The sequence below is a fragment of the Nipponia nippon genome, unplaced genomic scaffold (assembly GCF_047370975.1).
Source record: "Nipponia nippon isolate SJK-2023a ecotype South Korea unplaced genomic scaffold, ASM4737097v1 scaffold_5, whole genome shotgun sequence".
NCBI classification, from domain to species: Eukaryota; Metazoa; Chordata; class Aves; order Pelecaniformes; family Threskiornithidae; genus Nipponia; species Nipponia nippon.
This window is the reverse complement of record NW_028262369.1, coordinates 73,767,391-73,787,123: the sequence shown is the minus strand read 5'-3', so window position 1 is coordinate 73,787,123 and position 19,733 is coordinate 73,767,391. Positions and strand designations below refer to the sequence as shown.

General features: G+C 40.5%; 1 protein-coding gene across 1 annotated transcript in view; it reads left to right on the top strand.

Annotated features, from left to right (window-relative positions):
- UBE2E3 (ubiquitin conjugating enzyme E2 E3) overlaps positions 1-19,405 on the top strand; it is a 58,576-nt gene extending 39,171 nt beyond the window's left edge. The window contains exons 4-6 of the mRNA XM_087733723.1: positions 15,625-15,757; positions 17,550-17,697; positions 18,767-19,405. Coding sequence (XP_087589849.1) covers positions 15,625-15,757; positions 17,550-17,697; positions 18,767-18,864 — 379 coding nt within the window. The 3' untranslated portion in view covers positions 18,865-19,405. The remainder of the gene's footprint in view (positions 1-15,624; positions 15,758-17,549; positions 17,698-18,766) is intronic.
- The last annotated feature ends 328 nt before the right edge of the window (positions 19,406-19,733 follow it).

The window sequence follows — 19,733 nt, the reverse complement described above, 5'->3', positions numbered from 1 at the left end:
AAGCTAAGAAGCATCGTCAAGAATATATCATCATGATATGCTCCACTTCATATTGCTAATCACTGTCTTTATACCTTCAGTGGTTTAGCACCTTGTATTAAAGGTGGACTGCTGCTTCTTCCATGGCTCAGATGAGTCAGTGGTTAATGAGGTCATGCCGGGTGCTGGAGGTCTCTCCAGGGCAGATCTTTAAAGGGAGGTGCCTGCTCTGAAGTGTTTGAGAGGCACGTGGAAGTGTTGTAGATTGACTCTTTCAGAGCATGTTAGGAGATTTATCTTTTCACAAAGCCAAGCTCGTAAAATTGCTGTAATAATGACTGAAATTTGTTAACATTTAAAGAAAAGAAGCATTTATAAGTGTTTAAGGCATTCAGGATAGCATGGGCAGCCAAGTGCCCTGGAGGAAAACAGTGTAAATCTTTTTTTGATCTTTCATACACAAAAACTTAGGGTGGGCTCCTTAGAGCTGACAAGAGTGACTGTTCCCATTGAATGTAAGAAAAGCATATGGAAAAAGTCAGATAGAAATTACTGGTGTCATCACTTCAGCATTGACTCTCAGCAGGAGAACAGTACCAGATTTAGCAGTACTTCCCTTCCTAGAATGTATTTTAAACAGTTTATTGCTTTTAGTCTGATTGGAAAAAAACCACTGTTGCTGCCTTAGCATTACGCTTTTGGCTTCTGTATGGCATACCCACGTGGGCCTCAAGTTCATCACGGTCATGTAGTTCAGGAGCAGCACTGTCTTTCAGGTACTGCAGTTGCACCTCTGTAAATGGGGGCAACTCTTCTACCTTGTTGTCCTGAATTCTTCTGAATGAATGAGGCCTCTTGCTTCCTTTCTTCTGAAGGCATGAGGGATGTAACGTGTGGTAGAAGGGCCCAGTCCTTTCTCACTGAGTTTTGCTCCTTGGGAGCTGCAGCCATACCGGTGGTGGAGGGATCATGTCATTCTGCGCCTGCCAAAATGGGAGCTTCGTGTAACCATAATCCTCCTGGACAGTTGTCCACATGTGAACACAGCCACTAATTCTATGTTTGCCACTTTTCTTTTTAACAACAGAGGTTTTGTAGTTAATACTACTGTTTTCTTGCAACAGCAGCTCAAATGAAGATTGTGATTGAAGTGTCACTTGGTTTGGGGCATAGCTGCTCCTTCTATAGTGGCAGTTCCTATAAACTTGATGTTTCCTGAATGCTTTTGTGAAAATAATCTGCTGAGGACAATGTTTTAGGTACTTCAGTTAGTATTTTGGAGGGGGGAAAGATGCTACTTGTAGCAGATGATCTTCAGCTACCAAGAAGTGCAATGTAATTTGGGCTTATTATCCAAAATGCATGCATCTAAATACATTTAATACTGAGTGCTGAATACTTATTTTTACACCACGTAATCTGCAGCATCCACAGGGTAGAATTTGTACAAAATAAAAGGGAAGGTACTGCTTGCAGTTTTAGTCATGACAGAGTCTTTCCAGAGCAGGTGGCATCCAGCAGCCTGGGTGTTTTGCCCGAGGTGAAAGTTGTTGCTTTGTTTCTTTTGGCCAAAGACGTTTAAATAAAGCATCTTTGATGTTAAACAGGACATTCCCACTATACAGCTAGCAAAAAGCTGTATGTCACCCATTCCTCTTGGCCCTGGGCATAAGACACATTTCCTAGGTAGTTCAGAGCCTTCTTTCCTCCCATAGCACAGTCAGAGCATGGTCAGGCATTCCCTTTGTGATCAGCTGCACCTATGGAGATGTTACCAGCTGCCTTCGGTGGTGGTTCATACCCGGCCCAGCTCTGCCAGCTGGAGGATTCATGTGAGTGGGGGTCTATATTCCTGCCTTATACTAAATCTATACAGTTATTTGGTATGGATCCCACTGAATAGGTTACAGAGAACTGACAGTCTCCTGTGTCAGCAGTACTGCAGGAGCAGAAATACTCAACCGACTAACTCTTCACTCTTAATCTTTTTTACTAAATCCCCCAAGAGGAGGCAATTGAAAATCATTTCCATTCATGTAAATTGTAGACTTGAATGCTCAACACTTTGCAGAATATCTCTGCATTGCCACTAGCAGTTATTTGGAGTAAAATTTTGTGGACAGAACAGTTGCATCCGAGCAAACGTCTGACTTGGTCCACTTCTCTTTTCAGCCCCCTTTAAGATTTTCATTTAAGTTGTCCTCAAAAACCGCAGTATTTGAGTGGCCATGTTTGGCAAAACACATAAATAATTTACAACCATTGTTTGTATTCATTTTTGTAGTTCTAAAGTTATTTTAAAGAAACAGCCCAAAGCACTTTTTCCAGAATTAATAAATTTTCACACAAATCTGGAAATGGCTGTACTTCTGCTCAGATCTCCAGAAAAGTGCATTTAGTTCATTAGTTTCATGCTGAACTGTTAACATTTTAGGTTGTTTTATTAGGAGAGAACAAAGAACTCCTAGCTTGTTGAAAATTTGTTACACAAAAATAAGGATGAAAAGGTTCCAAAAGAGCTGATGTTAAGCATTGCAAACTCGATGAAGTTGTGCAGATTGGAAAGATTTACAAGACATCTGGTAATTAGCTTCCAGCTCCTATGGAGTCCTGCCCTGTGAAAGCTGCTGCTGCTTGCAGTGGAGGGGGAGCAGGAGGAAGATGAAGATGAAGCGTAACCCTGAAAAGCTAGATCTTTGTGTTCACAAATTATCAGTGGGCTATTGAAGAGCCTCTGGGTACCTTTTTGGAAAACCACCTCCTGCAAAAAAAACGCCCGGCGTCTCTCCCTTTGCAGGATCGTCACCTCTGCTGGCACTTGCTTGTTGCAGTGGGACAAGCTATCAAAGAGCTGTTTATGACTTTCCACGCCTGAGCCAATCTGCCAGTCTGCCCCACACCAGCTTGCTGCGCTCCCTGGGGACTGTGCGGCAGCTGGGAATTGCTGAAGCGCGACCGGCTGAAGTTACCTCCCTCTGCCCGGCCCAAAATGCCGGTGATGCTTGGGACTGCTGTTAGAGCTGGGCACCTGCTGAGTAACCTTCTCCAGGGAGGTACGGCAGCACGCTCGGGTGCAAGGGACCCAGGGCCAGGCCACAGAGTTTGATCCTTTCATTATTGTTGTTATTGTTATTATTACTATTACTACTACTCCTGCTGCTGTTATTTTCCAGCACTATTTTTTAAATTTCATTAAGGAAGATTTAAACAAGAAAACTTTCTGTTTGGATTCGTTTTGTAAGTTGTCCCTTGGGAGCACCTATCCACACCCTGGTTGTAGGATAAGGAGTGTTTGTGTGGCTTCTGAAGTTCAGGCATATGAACCTTCAAGCACTGAATGGGAATCGCTGAGGCCTGGTGCTTTGGTTACTTGTCAGAGACTTGGGAGACTTTGCTTCTGTACCCTCCTCTGTCCCTTACCTATACAGTCGGTCACTTTTAGCAAGTCATTGCCTTGTCACATTTATTATTCTGTCTGTAAAACAGAATATTGATCTTGTCTTAGACACCTGCAGTAAAAATGATATCAAAATGATATACTTACTACTATTTTTTTTTTGTTACAAATATTCAATCACCTAAACATAGGTAATCAATCCCAGTAGGCTAACTACTACTAAAAATGTTTATCCTTTCAGCTCTGAATCTGTTAAGCACAATGAGCAGGCAGCCTGTCTTAAGTTAATTTTTCTAGCAGTGTTGTGCTTTAAAAATAGGCATTCGCAGCAAGGAAAGAGCTTTATTGAGATCAGTTCTCAGAAAGAACGTTATTTTTCCTAGATTGCAAATGTAAGCAAATGTGTGGTTAATGGTATTCACCAAATTATAACTGACAGAGAATATGAAGGAAGTAGAGTTATGTATCAATATATAGCATTGGGACATGTTGGAAGAGATTATACTTAATTTGTATATAACCCGATGCATTTTGCAACGGTAGTCATTAAGCGTATTCTTTCCACTGATAAATCATGCTTATAGTCTCAAATAAAAACCATACACAGTCTGAGCCTTTTCTTCTTGAGATTACAGCCGTTCCGTGTCCATGTTGTAGCGGTATCTAATTCCTGAATGCAGCGCAACTGGTGCTGCAACCCGATCTATTGGAAAGAAGGATTTAACGCCCAGGAGGAGGTCGGTGCTGTCCATGTGCTTTTGCTTTGCCTGAGGTCTGAGCTGCTGTATCCTACTGCAGGCAGTAAACTGCCACTTTCCTAACAGCTGCCTTGAATCTGGGCTGTGGGGGAAAATTACATTTCTTTTTGATCCTAGCTCTGAACAGACAGATGTGTAAAAAGGTGGAATGAAGTTGCAGCGTATCTTAGTCCACTGATACCAGTGGTCCAAGCTCTACAGCAAAGCTCTGTGCGGGTCACAAATTTCTTAGCTCATCCTTTAGCGGTGGCAGCTGTCTTAGAGGGGGGGTACAAAGCCCTGCTCCCTAGGCTTGGTACCCAAGCTACTTGTGCTCCATATGCTACAGCTGTCTCGACAGAGAACATTCATTTGGAAGAGTTATTAAATTAACGTTGTTAGAGGGAGCAATAGTTGGGCTGGAGCTGCCTTTTCAATAAACAGATTTTACTGTGTGAGACTTGTTTCGCTTAGATGTTTATTGACTTTTTTTCCCCTGGAATGATTATTATTTTCACATTTTTCTTTAGTGTAGTACACTTTTGTGGAGTAAAATGAACTCATATCAGACATTGATTTCTGTATATTTGTATGCATGATGCTTTCTCCATTCCTTTGAATTGGTGTGCTTTTGGAACTAAAGCTGATATTCACAGGGTTTTTTAATGCTTTTAATACACAAGCTACATTTATATCTACTCTGTACCAAGTGTTGCTTCAGCTGTCTCCAATTTTGCATTACACAAAACAGATTCCTATCCTCAGCTGCTTTTGTTTTGAAACTCTCCAAATACACGTATTCAGCTAGTGAAACGGACATTGTTGGGCTAATGTTTTAGCACCTGAATCAAGTCTGCCTTGTGCTCGGTACAGGACTGTTCCTGCTCATAATGTTGTGTCACTCTGCAGCTTACGTACTGAGCCCAGGCAGCCTGACAGCAATCCTTGGTTACTTCTCAACCCGCTCAGCACCACAGAGCAATTCAGTATATAATTTCACAAGCACCACTACAGGTGTTCAAGGGAGGGGAAGGACTGAGAGGAGGTACGGGACTGGTTTTGCTGGGGTTAATTGGTTGTGGGACAGCACCAGTCACCTTGTGCTCAGGTCTACTGGAATGTGTTATACCCCAGAGGTTTGATTTATATATTCAGATTGGCAAAAGCTTATTTGCAGAATTGTTTTGTTAAAAGTACAAAGGTAAAAAACCTAAAATCAAAGATATAAATTATATTAAATGTATAAAAATTGTCAATGATAAACTCATGCCCTGCACTGAATGTGAAGCTTGTCATCATTTTGCTTTAAGCAGAGTTTAAAGCCTGTAGCCAGAGCTCTGATGATCATTTCAGATGATGAATCTTGTGAAAAAGTGAAAATCTCATTTAAGCAATCCTCGGTGTAGGAAATTTTGTTAACCAGTGTGGGAAGAGGGCTAAAGACAGGCCTTCTGAACTTTCAATTCAGATGAAGTAGCTAGTGACAAAAGCCACGTAGTGACCCCAGCCATGTTCGGAAAGGAGCCAGGCTTGAGAAGTCGTCCTTATTGTGCTGGAGGTGGGGAAGGTCTTTGTGTATGAACTGGGAAAGGTCAGTTTTATTTTTGAGAAATACAGCTTTTTACAAGTTACAGAGATTTCCATCAGACTTTTTATGGCTTCAAGTTAGGCATCCAACACAGGGAGCTGTGGCACGGCATTTTCTGTTTTGTTAGGCTGTACAGTGTGATGTGGAAATGGACGGAGGCAAGAGGGGGGAAGTATTTAACAGTAATAACAGAATTACATTTGGAAGAAAGCCTGTGCTAGAAGGTTAGGAAGACTGAACCAAGAGCTGACTTAGATGATGACAATACAGACTTCTTTTGAGGGAAAATATTCAGTGCTTGCCACAGGGCAAACACTCAGGAAGTTAGTATGGAACAACTAAAAGTATGAAACTAATATGTATGTATTAAAGATCATTAAATCCCTAAGTAGGTCCTTCTTATTCAGAGTGTTGATGTGTTTTAATGGAAGCAGACTATCCGACTCACTGGTTTCGTCTTTTCTCCATCTCTGTGTGGGCAAGCTGTAACTTAGCTGCTGAAGTTGAAAGCCGATTTTTTAGAGGGGGGGCGGAAAAAGCAACTTCTAGCTATATTGCTGTGAAGTGATGGAGAAGCCCAATCCTGGATATCCCGGAAGAGGAGGTTCCACTGTGGTAGCACCAGGCACGTTGGGCGTTCATCTTCTTGACAGGTGGATACACCCGCATTTCAGTGAAGGTGACTTCCCAGCAATTCTCTCTTTCTTGGTCCTTGATGAAGTCCCTGAATAAATTGTGTTCACTAAATTGCACTTTCTCCTTTTACGATATTAGAAGAAAGTTTTTCCACAACATTAACACCATTCACAAGTTTAATCATGGAGTCTGCCTTTAGGCTTGAATTGTCAGACTGTGGTGATTCTTTAATTCACTAATGTGCTTTCTGTCTTGAAAAGCACTGTTCATAGGTGGAGTTCCTTTCAATTTTTGGCTGAAGATAACGTTCCTTAAAAAAACACAACATAATCCACAGAGCAGTGGAGATTTTTTTAATACATCAGTCAGTATTTGAAATTGCCTAATGTTTAGGTATTTTGGGTAGATTGATAGCTGGGGGCTTCATCTGGACACCTCTAGTTGACTTGCAGGCTTAGTCTGTTGAAAATTGCCTGGTTATTGTTCTTGGGCATGAATCTTTATAAGTTTACTACAGTTTTAAAGCCAGTTGTATTTTTAGATTAATTAGATCCTTTAGTGAAATTAATTGTTTTAACTGTTCTTTCTTCCTCCATCTGAAGTGTGTGTGTAAAGGATTTTGGGAATAATAGATTTTCTTTGTTGACGTTGCAAGTGTCATTGAAAATATTGGTAGAAAATCCTAAACTAGATTTCTCAGTGTCACTTACCTTTTTGACATGAAGATTTTGCAGTGAACGATGGAGGTGACAGATGTCTAAAACACGTGGATGCCACAGAACTATTGAATGAGCTACTAATAGTGTAATCTCAGTTCAGCGGGTAAGGTGATGGCCTGGGATTCGGGAGATTTACATTGCAGTCATACTCCACAGCACACGTTTTCTGGATGACATTAGGCAAATGATCCTGTGTCTGAGTGCTTCCATTTTGTGTATTTGCGGGCAGACTCCTTAAACTAAGTCCGCACAATTTCTCAGGTACCATGTGATTGTTTCAGTCTGGATTGCTAGCATCAGTATGGAGGCTATAACATATTGAAGAATAAAATATATGTGTATCCCACATGGGTTTTGTTTGTGTTAGGGAGTTGAGAAGGAGCCTCTCTCATGGAAGAAAGGCAAAATTTGCTATGTTTGCTAAATACAGGTTCATCAGTAATTTTGAGTGGAAGGAAAATGTGAACTGTATACCTGGTAGACAAATTTCTTTGACAAAGTGATTTGGCCTTAATACAAGTTGGGCTTTATACCAACAGCAAGAAAATAGCACACGTTTTGCCACTAGTACTATTAATGTTTCAACACTGATGACAGAGAGCTGGTCTTTTATTTTATGCTAAATTACAGCTTTGTTATTATGAACACATGGTGAAGTAGCAGGAAATGTTTCCCTTTACTGACTGTCCTGCTCTGTGTTTTCATAGGGATCATGGATAATTTCTCTAGTGTAGGCATGTGAGAGAGACTTCTATGCAGATTTCAAGATACTTAAAATAAACCAAATGTTCAGCACAAACTTTCTTCATGCTTGTGAATCCTGTGATTTCTCTGTTTTCAAAAACAACTCATGTTTGGTAAACTTTTTATGTATTGCCTGGGTAGTATATATTTACAACTCCTCTGTGGAGACATAGACAGAAACAATCTGATATGTTTTGTTACCTGGTTTAAATTCAGTATTTCTGTTGTAATTTAGCGAACTACGTGCTGGGGTTAGTTATTTTTCAAAAGAAAAATTACAGGAATTCTGCCTCCCTAATTGGCTACGGTTGTTCTGGAAGATGGAGCAAACCTGAGCAGACTTCTAACAGCAGCTAGAAAGGTCCTAGGAACTAGCAGGAATACAAAGAGGAAAGTCAAGTTGAGCTATTATAGCAATGAAGTAATTTAATGGGGCTTTTGGCAGTGGAAAAACTATCAGCTTTCCAAAATACATTACTTTGGTTATCTACATATTACAGCTTTGATGGAATTATCAAATGATTTGTCACTCAGCTTCCCTTGGTAACAACAGTGCATGTTCTTCTACTAATGGCAAGTTTGGTGCTGGAGGTTTGAATTGTCTAAAACGCTACAATCTGGCATCTTTCTCTTTAGGGTGATTAATAGCAGATCTGCACTCGGTTAGATTCCCCGAATGGTACAACTTGACGTGAACCAAATACAGCCACATGATTACATTTCTAAGCTGGACCATGCAATCTGAAGTTTATGCCCTCTTTATGCTGGCTGCAGAAGGACAAACGATACCTGATTAAGCATAAAGCCTGGTGTTACAAAGATAATCCATTGATGTTTTTGGAACGTATATGGTTCAGCCAAGTTAGTTTACGTTGGATCAGCACTTTGCGTAGCCATGCTGCTTTTGATCTGGTAGGAGGAGCTCTCAAGTTGGGTTTACTGTTGCATCGAACCATGGCCTCAGGCACAAGTCCTGCGCTGCTTTACAACCAGCTGAATTAGCAGGGGATCCATGAGTTAAAAACAGGCACTTTTTTTCAGCAGTAATTTCTAGATTTCAGTCTTAAGGGCATGATAGACTTTAAGGAAGTGGCAGAAGCAAAGGTTTGTACAGTGAACTAGACTCCATGTATCCTCAGTAACACAGAGCCTCTGTGGATCTGCTAGAAGCAGTAAATAACCTTTTTCAGCAAACAGATGTATCAGATAGTTCAGTGGCAGGTAAAATAAGAACAGTTGTAGCTATATAAAGAACACAATAGACTGGAACTTTTTCTTTGTAAGAAATTGCACATAACCTGGAAACCTTAATAATAGCTAGTACCTTATCAAAAAGTGTTTTCAACATGGATTTGATATATTGCTGTAGGCAGCCCACATGTGTACAACCCTAGAAAAATGCTGTAATCCAAAAATTAGGGCTGTACTTGAAGCTCTTGCTAGTGAAACCAGTATGCTTTCTGTGTACAGAGGATGCGCTACCCAGATTCTGTAGGTATCAGTTATTATCAGGCACCAGTGCTGATAATATGAATGCTGAGAATAAGTACTCCAGAAAGCCCTGGAAACGAGGCATTAAAAAATAAAGAAAATTGAAATTGCTGTCCATGCTTGTTAATTTTTAAAGGGCACAGGACTGAAGCCCTTTTTTAAACCCTTTTTTAAGTCTTTTAATTAATGATCATTTCCTTTCTTGTGCTCTGTAACCAAAAACACAACAGCGCCTCCGCAATTGGGAAAAGAGGATTAAGGAAAAAAGGTAATGGATAAATTTTCTTCAAAATGTTGGAAATATCAAAGCAGGAGAATAATCTGAACATCTTTCCATTCCCATGTTTAACATTAAAATACAACTACTGGTAAGTGATTTGTACTTTCTCCAGGCTTCACAGAGTAACACTGAACTAACTCTCAGACAGCTTGCACCAGACAGAGATCCTTTGGTTCTTTGTGAGACTTTTTTTTTTTTAATTACCAGCAGCATGGCAGTGTGTATCTATATGTAGTCAAAAAGCTAGTGTGCTACAAGGTAGTGTGTGAATACAGAGCTAGACAACCCTTTCTCACTGCATGGAGGGTGAGGAATACATGGAGTACTGAGCTTAGAGGCTTGAGTTAGGAGCCAAGTTCCCCATGCAGTCAGCGAAAAGTAGGTGTCACCAGAGAGATGGAGAACCTTGCTATTAGGGAGTATTTAGATGCTCCTTGTGCTACAGAGAGTCACCGATCTCTCTACCCTGATTGTTTGGGAAGTCTGAGGTGCAAACATCAGCATCCACACTAGGTACCCTACATGGTAGCTTTGAGTCCCGACTTCTGCAATAACTTGAAGTTACCTGAGCGTGGGAGCTTTCTCCTTCCACTGGAGACGGTGAGGCAGACAGACTCGCTACATATGAGATCTGTGTATTTGCCTGAATTGTATGTGCTGGTAGGATCTATTACAGCCCCGTCAGCCTCCAGTGGCATGGTGCTGAACATGAACATCAGCCAACAGCTTTAGCTGAGACATTGCTCCCCAAAACAAAGCCTTTCATGCTGGTGACGTGCTTAGTGCCTTTCTTACTGCCGGATCTGTAAAACTCCAGTTTCTGAAGCTGTGTTGTGGATCTTGCAAAACTCACCATGTAGCTTTAGGAAGTGGATTTTTCGAGCATGAGGTTGTGGAGCGTACTTAAGGGCATTTGTTCTTCCTTTCCTTAGTACCTTCAGTTGAATTAAAAAAAATCAAAAAAGATATCTTACTCCTTTCTTAACGTACTGTCTTCTCTTACATTGTTGTAAAAATTATAATTATACCATTGTGACAGAGTCGCTGTGGCTGGGCAGTCTGTGAAGAGCTTCGGGAGTTTTACTTTTGCTGAATTGCATCTTGAGAAGAAAGTTGGGGGAGGATGGAGAGGGCTCTTTCCTTACCTAACTCTCACTCCAGGTACCCCGTTTGGTTTGTTAGCTGATGCCTTTGTGGTACCTGCCTGGGTATCAGACCTAAGGGTGGGGCCTTTGAAAGAAGAATGTAGGAAAATATTCCACCACTTAAATCTGTGCTACGTAGGCACCCCCGATGGGCATCTTGGGATATAGACCAGTACCTTTAGTTTTATGGTACCAATGACATTTCTTATAAGACTGTTTTAGAGTCTGACAGAGGCCACTTCCTAAAAAACAGATTTTTTTTTTTTTCCTCCTCAGTTGTATCGTATTGCAGACCCAAATTGTTTCTCATAATAAAGCATAACAGAGTTAACACGAAATCTAGCTAAATTACATTTTTCTTCACGCTTTTTCTTCTTAACTATCACAGTCTCAGTACTATGAAGTTGCATTCTGTCACCAAATTTAGAGCCCCATGTTTCAGAGGAGTGCTGTTGACAGGAGAAACGCATTTAGCAAGTGCAGAAAGCAGCATGCTACTAGCATCATGTAGATTGGAAATTTCTTGTCCTAGTTTCTCATCGTGCAGCTAGTTCCATATGGGCAGCTTTAATGCATTTTGATATAGTGAATTGTAACAAATGCTGAATTCTGATTTCTGTAACCGCTGCATCAGGACTCTAACAGACTTCTTGCTGGTGTGAATGCCGCTGCATCCGTGTGAATGCTTGTAACGCTGTGCTGGAAAAGCTCTTCTTCATGAAACCTGAGAGGCAGGGTTCAGCAGAGTTAGGTTTAAAGGACCTGGTGTGACCCCATGGGCCCCTAGAGTTTAACCTCATGTCTTCTCAAATTCACCATCTGAAGTCACACTTGTAAATTAAATCTGTTCAGCGGACTAGCTTGGATAAAGCGTGGTTATAAATCCTTTGTCTTATCTGGATCAGGTATATATCCCTCAGTGAAGTGGCATAATGAATATTTACTTAGGAAGCAGATGTAGCCAGTTAACTTTATTCTGTCAATTTATCTAATTTATTAAAAAAAATCAATCCAGCTTTTATGTATGAAATAAAAACCCCTTAATTTTGCAAAGAATGTTTTGTCATTTCAATTAATTTGCTTTGTTACTTTGTCTGAGATTTTTTTTGCCCATATTTAAAAAAAATAATCAAGTGGTTCTTTTATTGAGAATATACGGGTGGTGCCTTTACTGAATTTGTGATGTTCTGTAGGCTAATCTAGGAGGGCAGCAGGCTGGTAGCAGTGAACTGCACATGTATGCTGTGTAGCCAAAACACTGAAGTTGTCATCACATCTGTTGCTCCATCGGGATTTTGTGTGCTAAAGGATAGAATAGAGGAGGATTTTATGTCCATATGGATTCCATGGGGGAAGTCAGAAGGAGCTCAGTCTTTCAGTGATGAAAAAAGGAAAGGGAAAAAGCCGATGGAAATTCCCCATTGTAGCGCTCTGCCTGGGGTGTTCTGTCCAGTGTAGCAGACCGCGAGAGAGATTGCTGGGCTGTCACTCACCACAGCTCTCAAGGTTTAAGGTGGGATGCTTGAAGCCTGTGCTTGCAATAGGAGAGTGAGTCTCTTCAATAGCAGGAGAACTTCTGGGAATAAAGAGCTCAAGTACAGCCCCTAGAAGCACTTCCCATGCCAGCCTCTTTAGTGCCCCACAGGAGGAGAGTATTTCTTCTGAGTGTATCAATGAAATAGAAAATTGTGGACAGAGGAAAGCCTCCTTATTCCCAGTTTTCAGCCCGGGCTTTTTGGTGTCCTCTGTGGGAACAGAGAAGTTAGATTTGCACCAGGGAGTAGCAGTTCCCTCCTTGTGGCTTCCTGCGGCACCAGGACGATGCTCTGCGGTGACGGAGAGTCGAAGGCAGTGACTCCAGTGGGGCTACGGCACTCGCTTGCAGCTCAGTACACAACCCTGCCTGAGGCAGGACTGCGCTTTCTGCTCTTCTTCTGCAGTCAGCCAAGTGGGTGTAACCCCACTGTCCTGTCCTTGTGGAAATCACTGCAGAGGCCAAGGCTGCCGTGAATAGGTCTGGTATGTTTTGCTGAGCCTTAGAGAGTGTGGGTTTGTTTACTTCCAAAAAAGATTACCTTGGTATGTATACAAAAGACAAAGTAGGGTATGGTTGGCTGATGATCCCCAGTGGAAACATAGAGGTGGTAGAAGCCAAGTGTGGTGTCTTGTCTCTGCTCTTTAATCTCGTGTCTCTTCACACCAATGATGTAGTAATTGCAGGGATTTTCAGGTTGCTAATGAAGCAAGGGTATCTTTTGCACCACTGGAAGTGAGGCAGCACTTCAGCTGTTAAATAGAGATTTCACAAACCTCAATCAGATGTAATGAAATTGTTTGATTTAACAATTTTCTCCTTTATCTGAGTGCAGTTATTGTTACAGCTTTGTGTTACTTTTGACATTGCAGCAATCTTTTCTCAGCAGTAGGAGGGGTTTTGAACACAGTGTTTTCTTCCACTTACAAGGTCAGGAGTTCCCCTTCTCATGTTGTAGCCCGATCCTTTTATATATTGCTAGCAGTAGCATAGAAGAGGATAGCAGATAGTAATAGGTGGAGAGTTATTGCACTTAGCTTCTGGCTACTAGCTGATAGATGCCCTTGCTCTGACTTGGTTGGTGATTACCAGATAGTTTGGCACCGGACTGGTGCCGCACTTAATTGTGACTGATTCATTGGGCTGAAATATGTCACTAATTTAATTCAGCTGTTTCATTAATCTGATTGAATTGCATCCAGCTGTTAGAGGTGTATGAAGGAAAGGTACCTGACACACGAGGCAAGAGCACTAACCTCTGCATTAAACTATAAAACAGTCATTAGGACATCTAATGCTGAAATTGAATTGCTCCATAGAAATTTGGTTTCCAAGCACAATACTAATTAGCTGTAAGCTTGATGAATGTCAATAATTAATTAAAACATTTCAGTGGCCTGTCTGGGTTTTAAATATTGTCATTATTGCCCCAATATTTTCAGTTCTTACACTAATTGGTTTTTAGAGAGCATGAATGGAATTATCTTCTGGAGTGACTGAGGGTACGAACAGTTCATTACATCATCGAAAATGGACCTCCTTGCCTCTGGATTTCCTTTTTTTTTTTTTTCTAAAATTTATCTACTGTTTTTCTTCCACTTTTGTGCATGCATTGCAAATAGAAAGGCAAGACCAGTAATTTCAGACCCAAACTTTATTTTGACAGCACTTCTAGTTTTTCTTTCTTAGCTGTACTCTGGAGGCCAGCACGCCGTTGTTACCTACTTTCATTTTGGCAACAGGAAAATAGCTACAGCTCCATCAAATACTTTTTGTTTTTAATTAAATAGGATGTCAGCCAAAATCCATGATTATTTTGTCCTGTTAATGAAAGGCCTATAACAGTTTAAACATTTGGTACATGAAACGTCCACAAGATAAAAAACATGTTGGGAAATTATGAATTGAAAGGAAGTTCATAATCAAAATCAGCTTTTGATTGTTTCTCAAATATGATCTTAATGTAAAAATAGCTAAATTTTTGGTGTGGGAATTGCAGATGCCTAGTGCAGACTGCTCATATTCCTTGTCCCTGACAAGTGTCTCCACATGTTTGACTACGTAGTAGGGATGAATGTCCAACATGCCATGTTATAGACTGCGGACATATGTATGACAAATACATGAGGTGACATGACATGGGAAGAGCCTTAACACTTGGAAGGCTTGTAGGGAGGCTTCTCTGAGTATCGAGCAATGCCAGAAACCACAAACTCCCAGGCTACAGCTTGGTGCCATGCCCTGTCGCTTGCTTCCTGTGCAATCCCGTATGACAGTCCTCCGTGCCCGTTCCTGGGGACCGCAGAGGGAGAAGGATGGGGACGCTTCACCATGCATCTGCAAGATGTAGGTGGTGCCTGGGAGGCAGCCGCGGTGGGGAGAATTGAAAGGATCTTTTACAGTGCTGCGTTATTGACTTGTCTGCAGAGATGTGATGAATCCACCGTGCCCGCCTGAGCTCAGCGGTGTTGTTTTCCATAGCAGTCAGTTTGGATCTCAGCGGTTCAGGTTCAGGTCATTTTGCAAAAGGTTAGGTTAATTTTTACCCCAAGACTTGCGTACAGAAATAAGATTGTGCTTTGATTCTTTTTTTGTGAGGAGGTTAGATGGTTACTGTGAGATAATAGCATTAAGTATGAAGTCTCAGAAGTCGAGAAAATGCTTGTTCATTATCCCTTCTTTCAAAGCTTTACTTTAATTATTAATTATGCAATAACCCTTCCCCTAGTGAGAAATGCGTTCAGTATTGTACTTCTTAAAATAAACTATTTTTGGCTAGTAGTTTCAATGCTGATTGAAAATGCCTGAAGAAAACAGTTATTTGGATTAACAGTGCTGTAAGAAGCTCAATTCCAGGCTACTTGATTCTGTCTCTCCCATCCCGTTTTCCTGCCCAAGGGAGTAACATTTCACTCTAGTCTGTGAAACAAGTGGCAATAAATGTGTATCAATATACCTGTAAGTCACATTTTTTTATGGAGGTATGATCCGTTTAATGCCTGGAGAAGATGAATGTGGTCAAGATATACAACTCCTTCTGTGTATGGATGTGATGTCATTGGAAGGGCATGATGCAGAAGCTCAGAGCAACCGCATACTCGAGAAAGCAGATCGGGGGTATGTTTCAGACAGTGACAGTCCAGTAGTTCATGGTCAATCTGTTTCATTGCTGTATCTCCAAAGGACAGCGGAGTGCCCAGCTTTTGTGCCTGTTTCAAACACTGAGCGCAGTGAGATCAGTTGGAAATTAGGCAGATGTTCAAGACAGGGAAGTGGTTTGTATTAAACAAAATGAATGTAGAAGGAAATCCATAAAATGCCCCTCTCAAAGGTACACCTGACTCCTCCTTTCTCTCTCCTCTTTTTTTAAACAGTGCCGGTCCTAAAGGGGATAACATTTATGAATGGAGATCTACTATACTTGGACCTCCAGGTTCTGTATACGAAGGAGGCGTGTTTTTCCTGGATATCACATTTTCATCTGACTATCCATTCAAGCCACCAAAGGTAAGGGTAAGCTTTTTATTGTGTTTATCGTTGTTTCACATGTGAGAAGAATGTAACTTGCAGTAAGTGAATGCTCATTGCTTTCTGAATATCAAATTTTTTTATGGTCTCTTGAAAACTACAAGGTCCAAAATCTTGGCTTGCAATTTCAGAAAAATCCTGTGTCTAATTTGTTTCCTGATTACCACAGTCAATACTGATTTCCAAGCTTTACCAAGCGATAAATGAGATGATAATTCTGATCAAGAGTTAAGATTCAAGAAATTTTAATTTTAATAGAAGATGGCACAAGACCTTCTTATGCTTTCATCTTCTCATTCCAGCTACTAAAATATGTATACATAATAAACTTCGTTTTGTTATGAACCAGATCCTGTACTATATATTTTCACGTAATTTTCAGCAAAATAACAGAAAGCTAAAATAAGTTTAGATAGACAACTAGAGTGTGATATGGTGACTTCAAATCGGGTAAATTACTGTGATGATTTCCATTATTGTAAAATGTCAATCTATTTACTACTGGCAAGATCAGCAACCTTGTTTGATAATATTTTTAAGCAAAAGCTCTTTTTATTAAATGCAACTAATCTTAACTTAAACTAAAATTTCATTTCCTTGCTCAGACATAGTATGAATACGTAAGAAATCATAATTTACTAATGGATATCAAGGAAGTTAAAGGTTGTTCCCTTCTCCCCTCCCTTAGCACCAAATTACAGCTCTTGACCAAGTCACCAGAAAGGACACTGCTGACATTCACAAACACTAAATACATTCTACCACACAACGCTTCTACAACTTACGGCTCTTGTAGCTACAGTGTTATGTTATAAATCAGATATCTTTTTTCATTCCCAGAAGGATTACAGCGTAAAGAAGAATATACCCTTTATGTATTTCACACTTCTCTGAAACCCGCAAAATTTAATATTCTCTGAGTTAAGATTGTTATAATGAAGCGATGCAGAGTTTTAGACAAATGCCTCATGAAAATCTTGTGGGGTTTTTTTAAGAGCATGATAATTTTTGAATTTTCAGTAGTTTCAGAAACATCACGGATTTTTCCCCCCTGCATCTGTATGAAAAAGAAAGTTTCCTTCATCTTCTTGTGCATTATGTAATTAAAACACTTAAATATTTCTAACTTATTTGTGCAGAATAATTCTTACATGTTCTACCGATATTAGTCTGAAATAATTTAAAAACAAGAATGGTGTTAGTGTGATAGCGTTGTTTTGGATGTATATTATGTCTTGCCTAATGAAGGGTAAGGCAAAGATTTCATTGCTAATTTGGACAAGAATAATACAATACTGCAATTTTAAATATTAATTTTCATGGACTATATTTAGGCTTTTGAAAGAAAGGAAAAGATCAACTAATACTTCACATGCAGCCAAATTCTGTCTACTTCTTCACCTTCAGAAACCACAGTAAAGTTAAGTTTGTGATTAGATCGTTCTTGACACGCAGGATGTTCATTAAATAGCATACAGTACTACAAAGTAGGTCCTAATTTTTGCGGATACCAGACAGAGGGCCTGTGTGAAAGCAGTTTGTGCACCAAAGATCTCCGTGGTAGGTTTCTCCAAGGTAGCCATGACTACAGTAAATACGCTCTCTTCTGTTAAATAATTGTGTTTTAGAAAATGAGCAGTGATGAGCTGCCTCCACAGAAGCTCTGCAGAACTGGGAGCACCCCAGGCGCTGCTGCTGCTCAGAGACAAGGGGCAGCATCCCTGGGCAACACCGAATGACTCCCTCTCTGTCTCTTACGCTGTGATTCTAGGTTACTTTCCGTACCAGAATTTATCACTGCAACATCAACAGTCAGGGAGTCATCTGTCTGGATATCCTGAAAGACAACTGGAGCCCTGCTTTGACTATTTCAAAGGTTCTGCTGTCTATTTGTTCTCTTCTGACAGACTGCAACCCAGGTAAGGAGCTGAGAGTTTACTGAGCGTCCACTCTTAGTCGTTTGACTTATTTGCCATGGAATGTAATTTGCGTATTTGCTTGTATGCAGATTAAATAAAAATTAATATTTTTAAAATTGGGGATGAAACATTCCTGCTTGGATGCCGTCCCACATTTAATGGCACTTTTCACTTCTGCGGCGCAACAGAAAGCAAATAGCACTAAGCCCTTTTTACCCCCAAGGTATGGTGAAGAAAATAAGCTGATGTCATTGAAGGTCTGTATTACAGGAGCTGCAGCAAGTGAGTGGTCGATCCAGGAAAGTAACAAAGTTCCCTTGAGTTGTAAACTCATAAATCCTGCAGGTTGGAAGGGGCCACAGGAAGTCCCTTCTCTCAAGACAGCAATTCAAACGTTTAATCTTGCAAATGTGAGGGGGACGATGTGCAGAGCGATTTTTCCCTTTTTCAAAGAGAGTTCCTTGTTCCTGTTGGGAGGAACTCTACTGGAAGCAGTACGGTTTCTGAGCAACAAGTGTGTGACCAGTGCCATTAGGCAATGAATGCTAATTGCCTGCAATCAGGGCAGGAACTGAGCAGTAGTGCTAAGGTGACAGTTCATTTACAGAAGACTGGTAACGATCAGGGGGAAAGGGATTAGCCTCTTTGATGACTCCTGAAGCAAACTGGACCCCCTCGGTGTGTGTCCATAGACCTGATACCCTAAGGTACACTTGTCTTGTCCCAGCACTGTGACAGGATTGCGCCAGGCTACACTCACTGAATGTCCCCTGCACCCGTCGGCCCTTGCAAAGGGGTGAAAGCAGGGCACCTGGCTGGGGCAAGATTCGTTAATACGCAGATAACCACAACAGATTTTTCTGTTTTCTTTTTCTGTTCATTGTGCCTTGTGTGTTTTCTCTTGGAAATGTCTTGTATGATAAGAGTCCCACTATATCTCACAGATTTTCTGGCCTAACAAAGACTATCTTTTGGAATAGATTATGTATTTTAAATCATGTGTTTGTTGTTTTTTTTTTTTTTATTATCGTGGAATGGTTTCTAATGCATCTTCTCCTGCCTTTTGCAGCTGACCCTCTGGTTGGAAGCATAGCCACTCAGTACCTGACCAACAGAGCAGAACATGACAGGATAGCCAGACAGTGGACCAAGAGATATGCAACATAAATTACAAACTACTTGTGCAGTGTGAAGGTGCAGAAGGCAACTTTGCAGTGTGCAACAAATCTTTATAGCCTTTACAATACGGACTTCTGTGTATATGTTATACTGATTCTACTCTGCTTTTATCCTTTTGAAGACTGGGATACTGCCCCCCCAAAAAGGTAAATGCTATCAAGAGTAGAAATTTGTAGCTGTAGATTAGTTATGTTTAAAATGCCTACTTGCAAGTCTTGCTTCTTTGGGATATCAAAATGTATTTTGTGATGTACTAAGGATACTGTTCCTGAAGTCAACCAAATATTATAGTGCATTTTAGCCTAATTCATTATCTGTATGAAGTTATTAAAGGTAGCTGTAGATTACTAGGAATTATGTCATTTGTATTAAACCCAGATCTATTTCCAATATGTGGTACATGCTGTTGTGAAAACTGTTTTAACTTTTACCTTTGTCAGTTTGTAACGAAAGGATTTCCTTTTTCCCTTTGTAGCTCAGAGAGCACCCAGTGTATCATCTCAAACACAATAAACATGTTCCCCAAGGAGCAGTTTCTTTGTTTTCCTATTTTAAATTAATATTTGAATAAATTTAATTATAGTAACAAGGCAGGGCCAATGTATCACAGATCCCTGTGGATAATCTTTAAATTAATATACATAAGCAAAGGCTTGCTGTTAAATGTTTAATGCACACCTGTGGATTGCTTAAGTTTTCCCTGTTTTGTTTTTTACAGAACAAATGTCATTTCTACAATTTCCTTAAATCTAATACTGTTTGGCTCTTTCTCAAGTTGAAATGAGAGCATTGCACATGCTTACTGCAGAAGTTAATGTAGCTGGTTGCTTCAGGGCCAGTCCTGCTCTCATAACAGA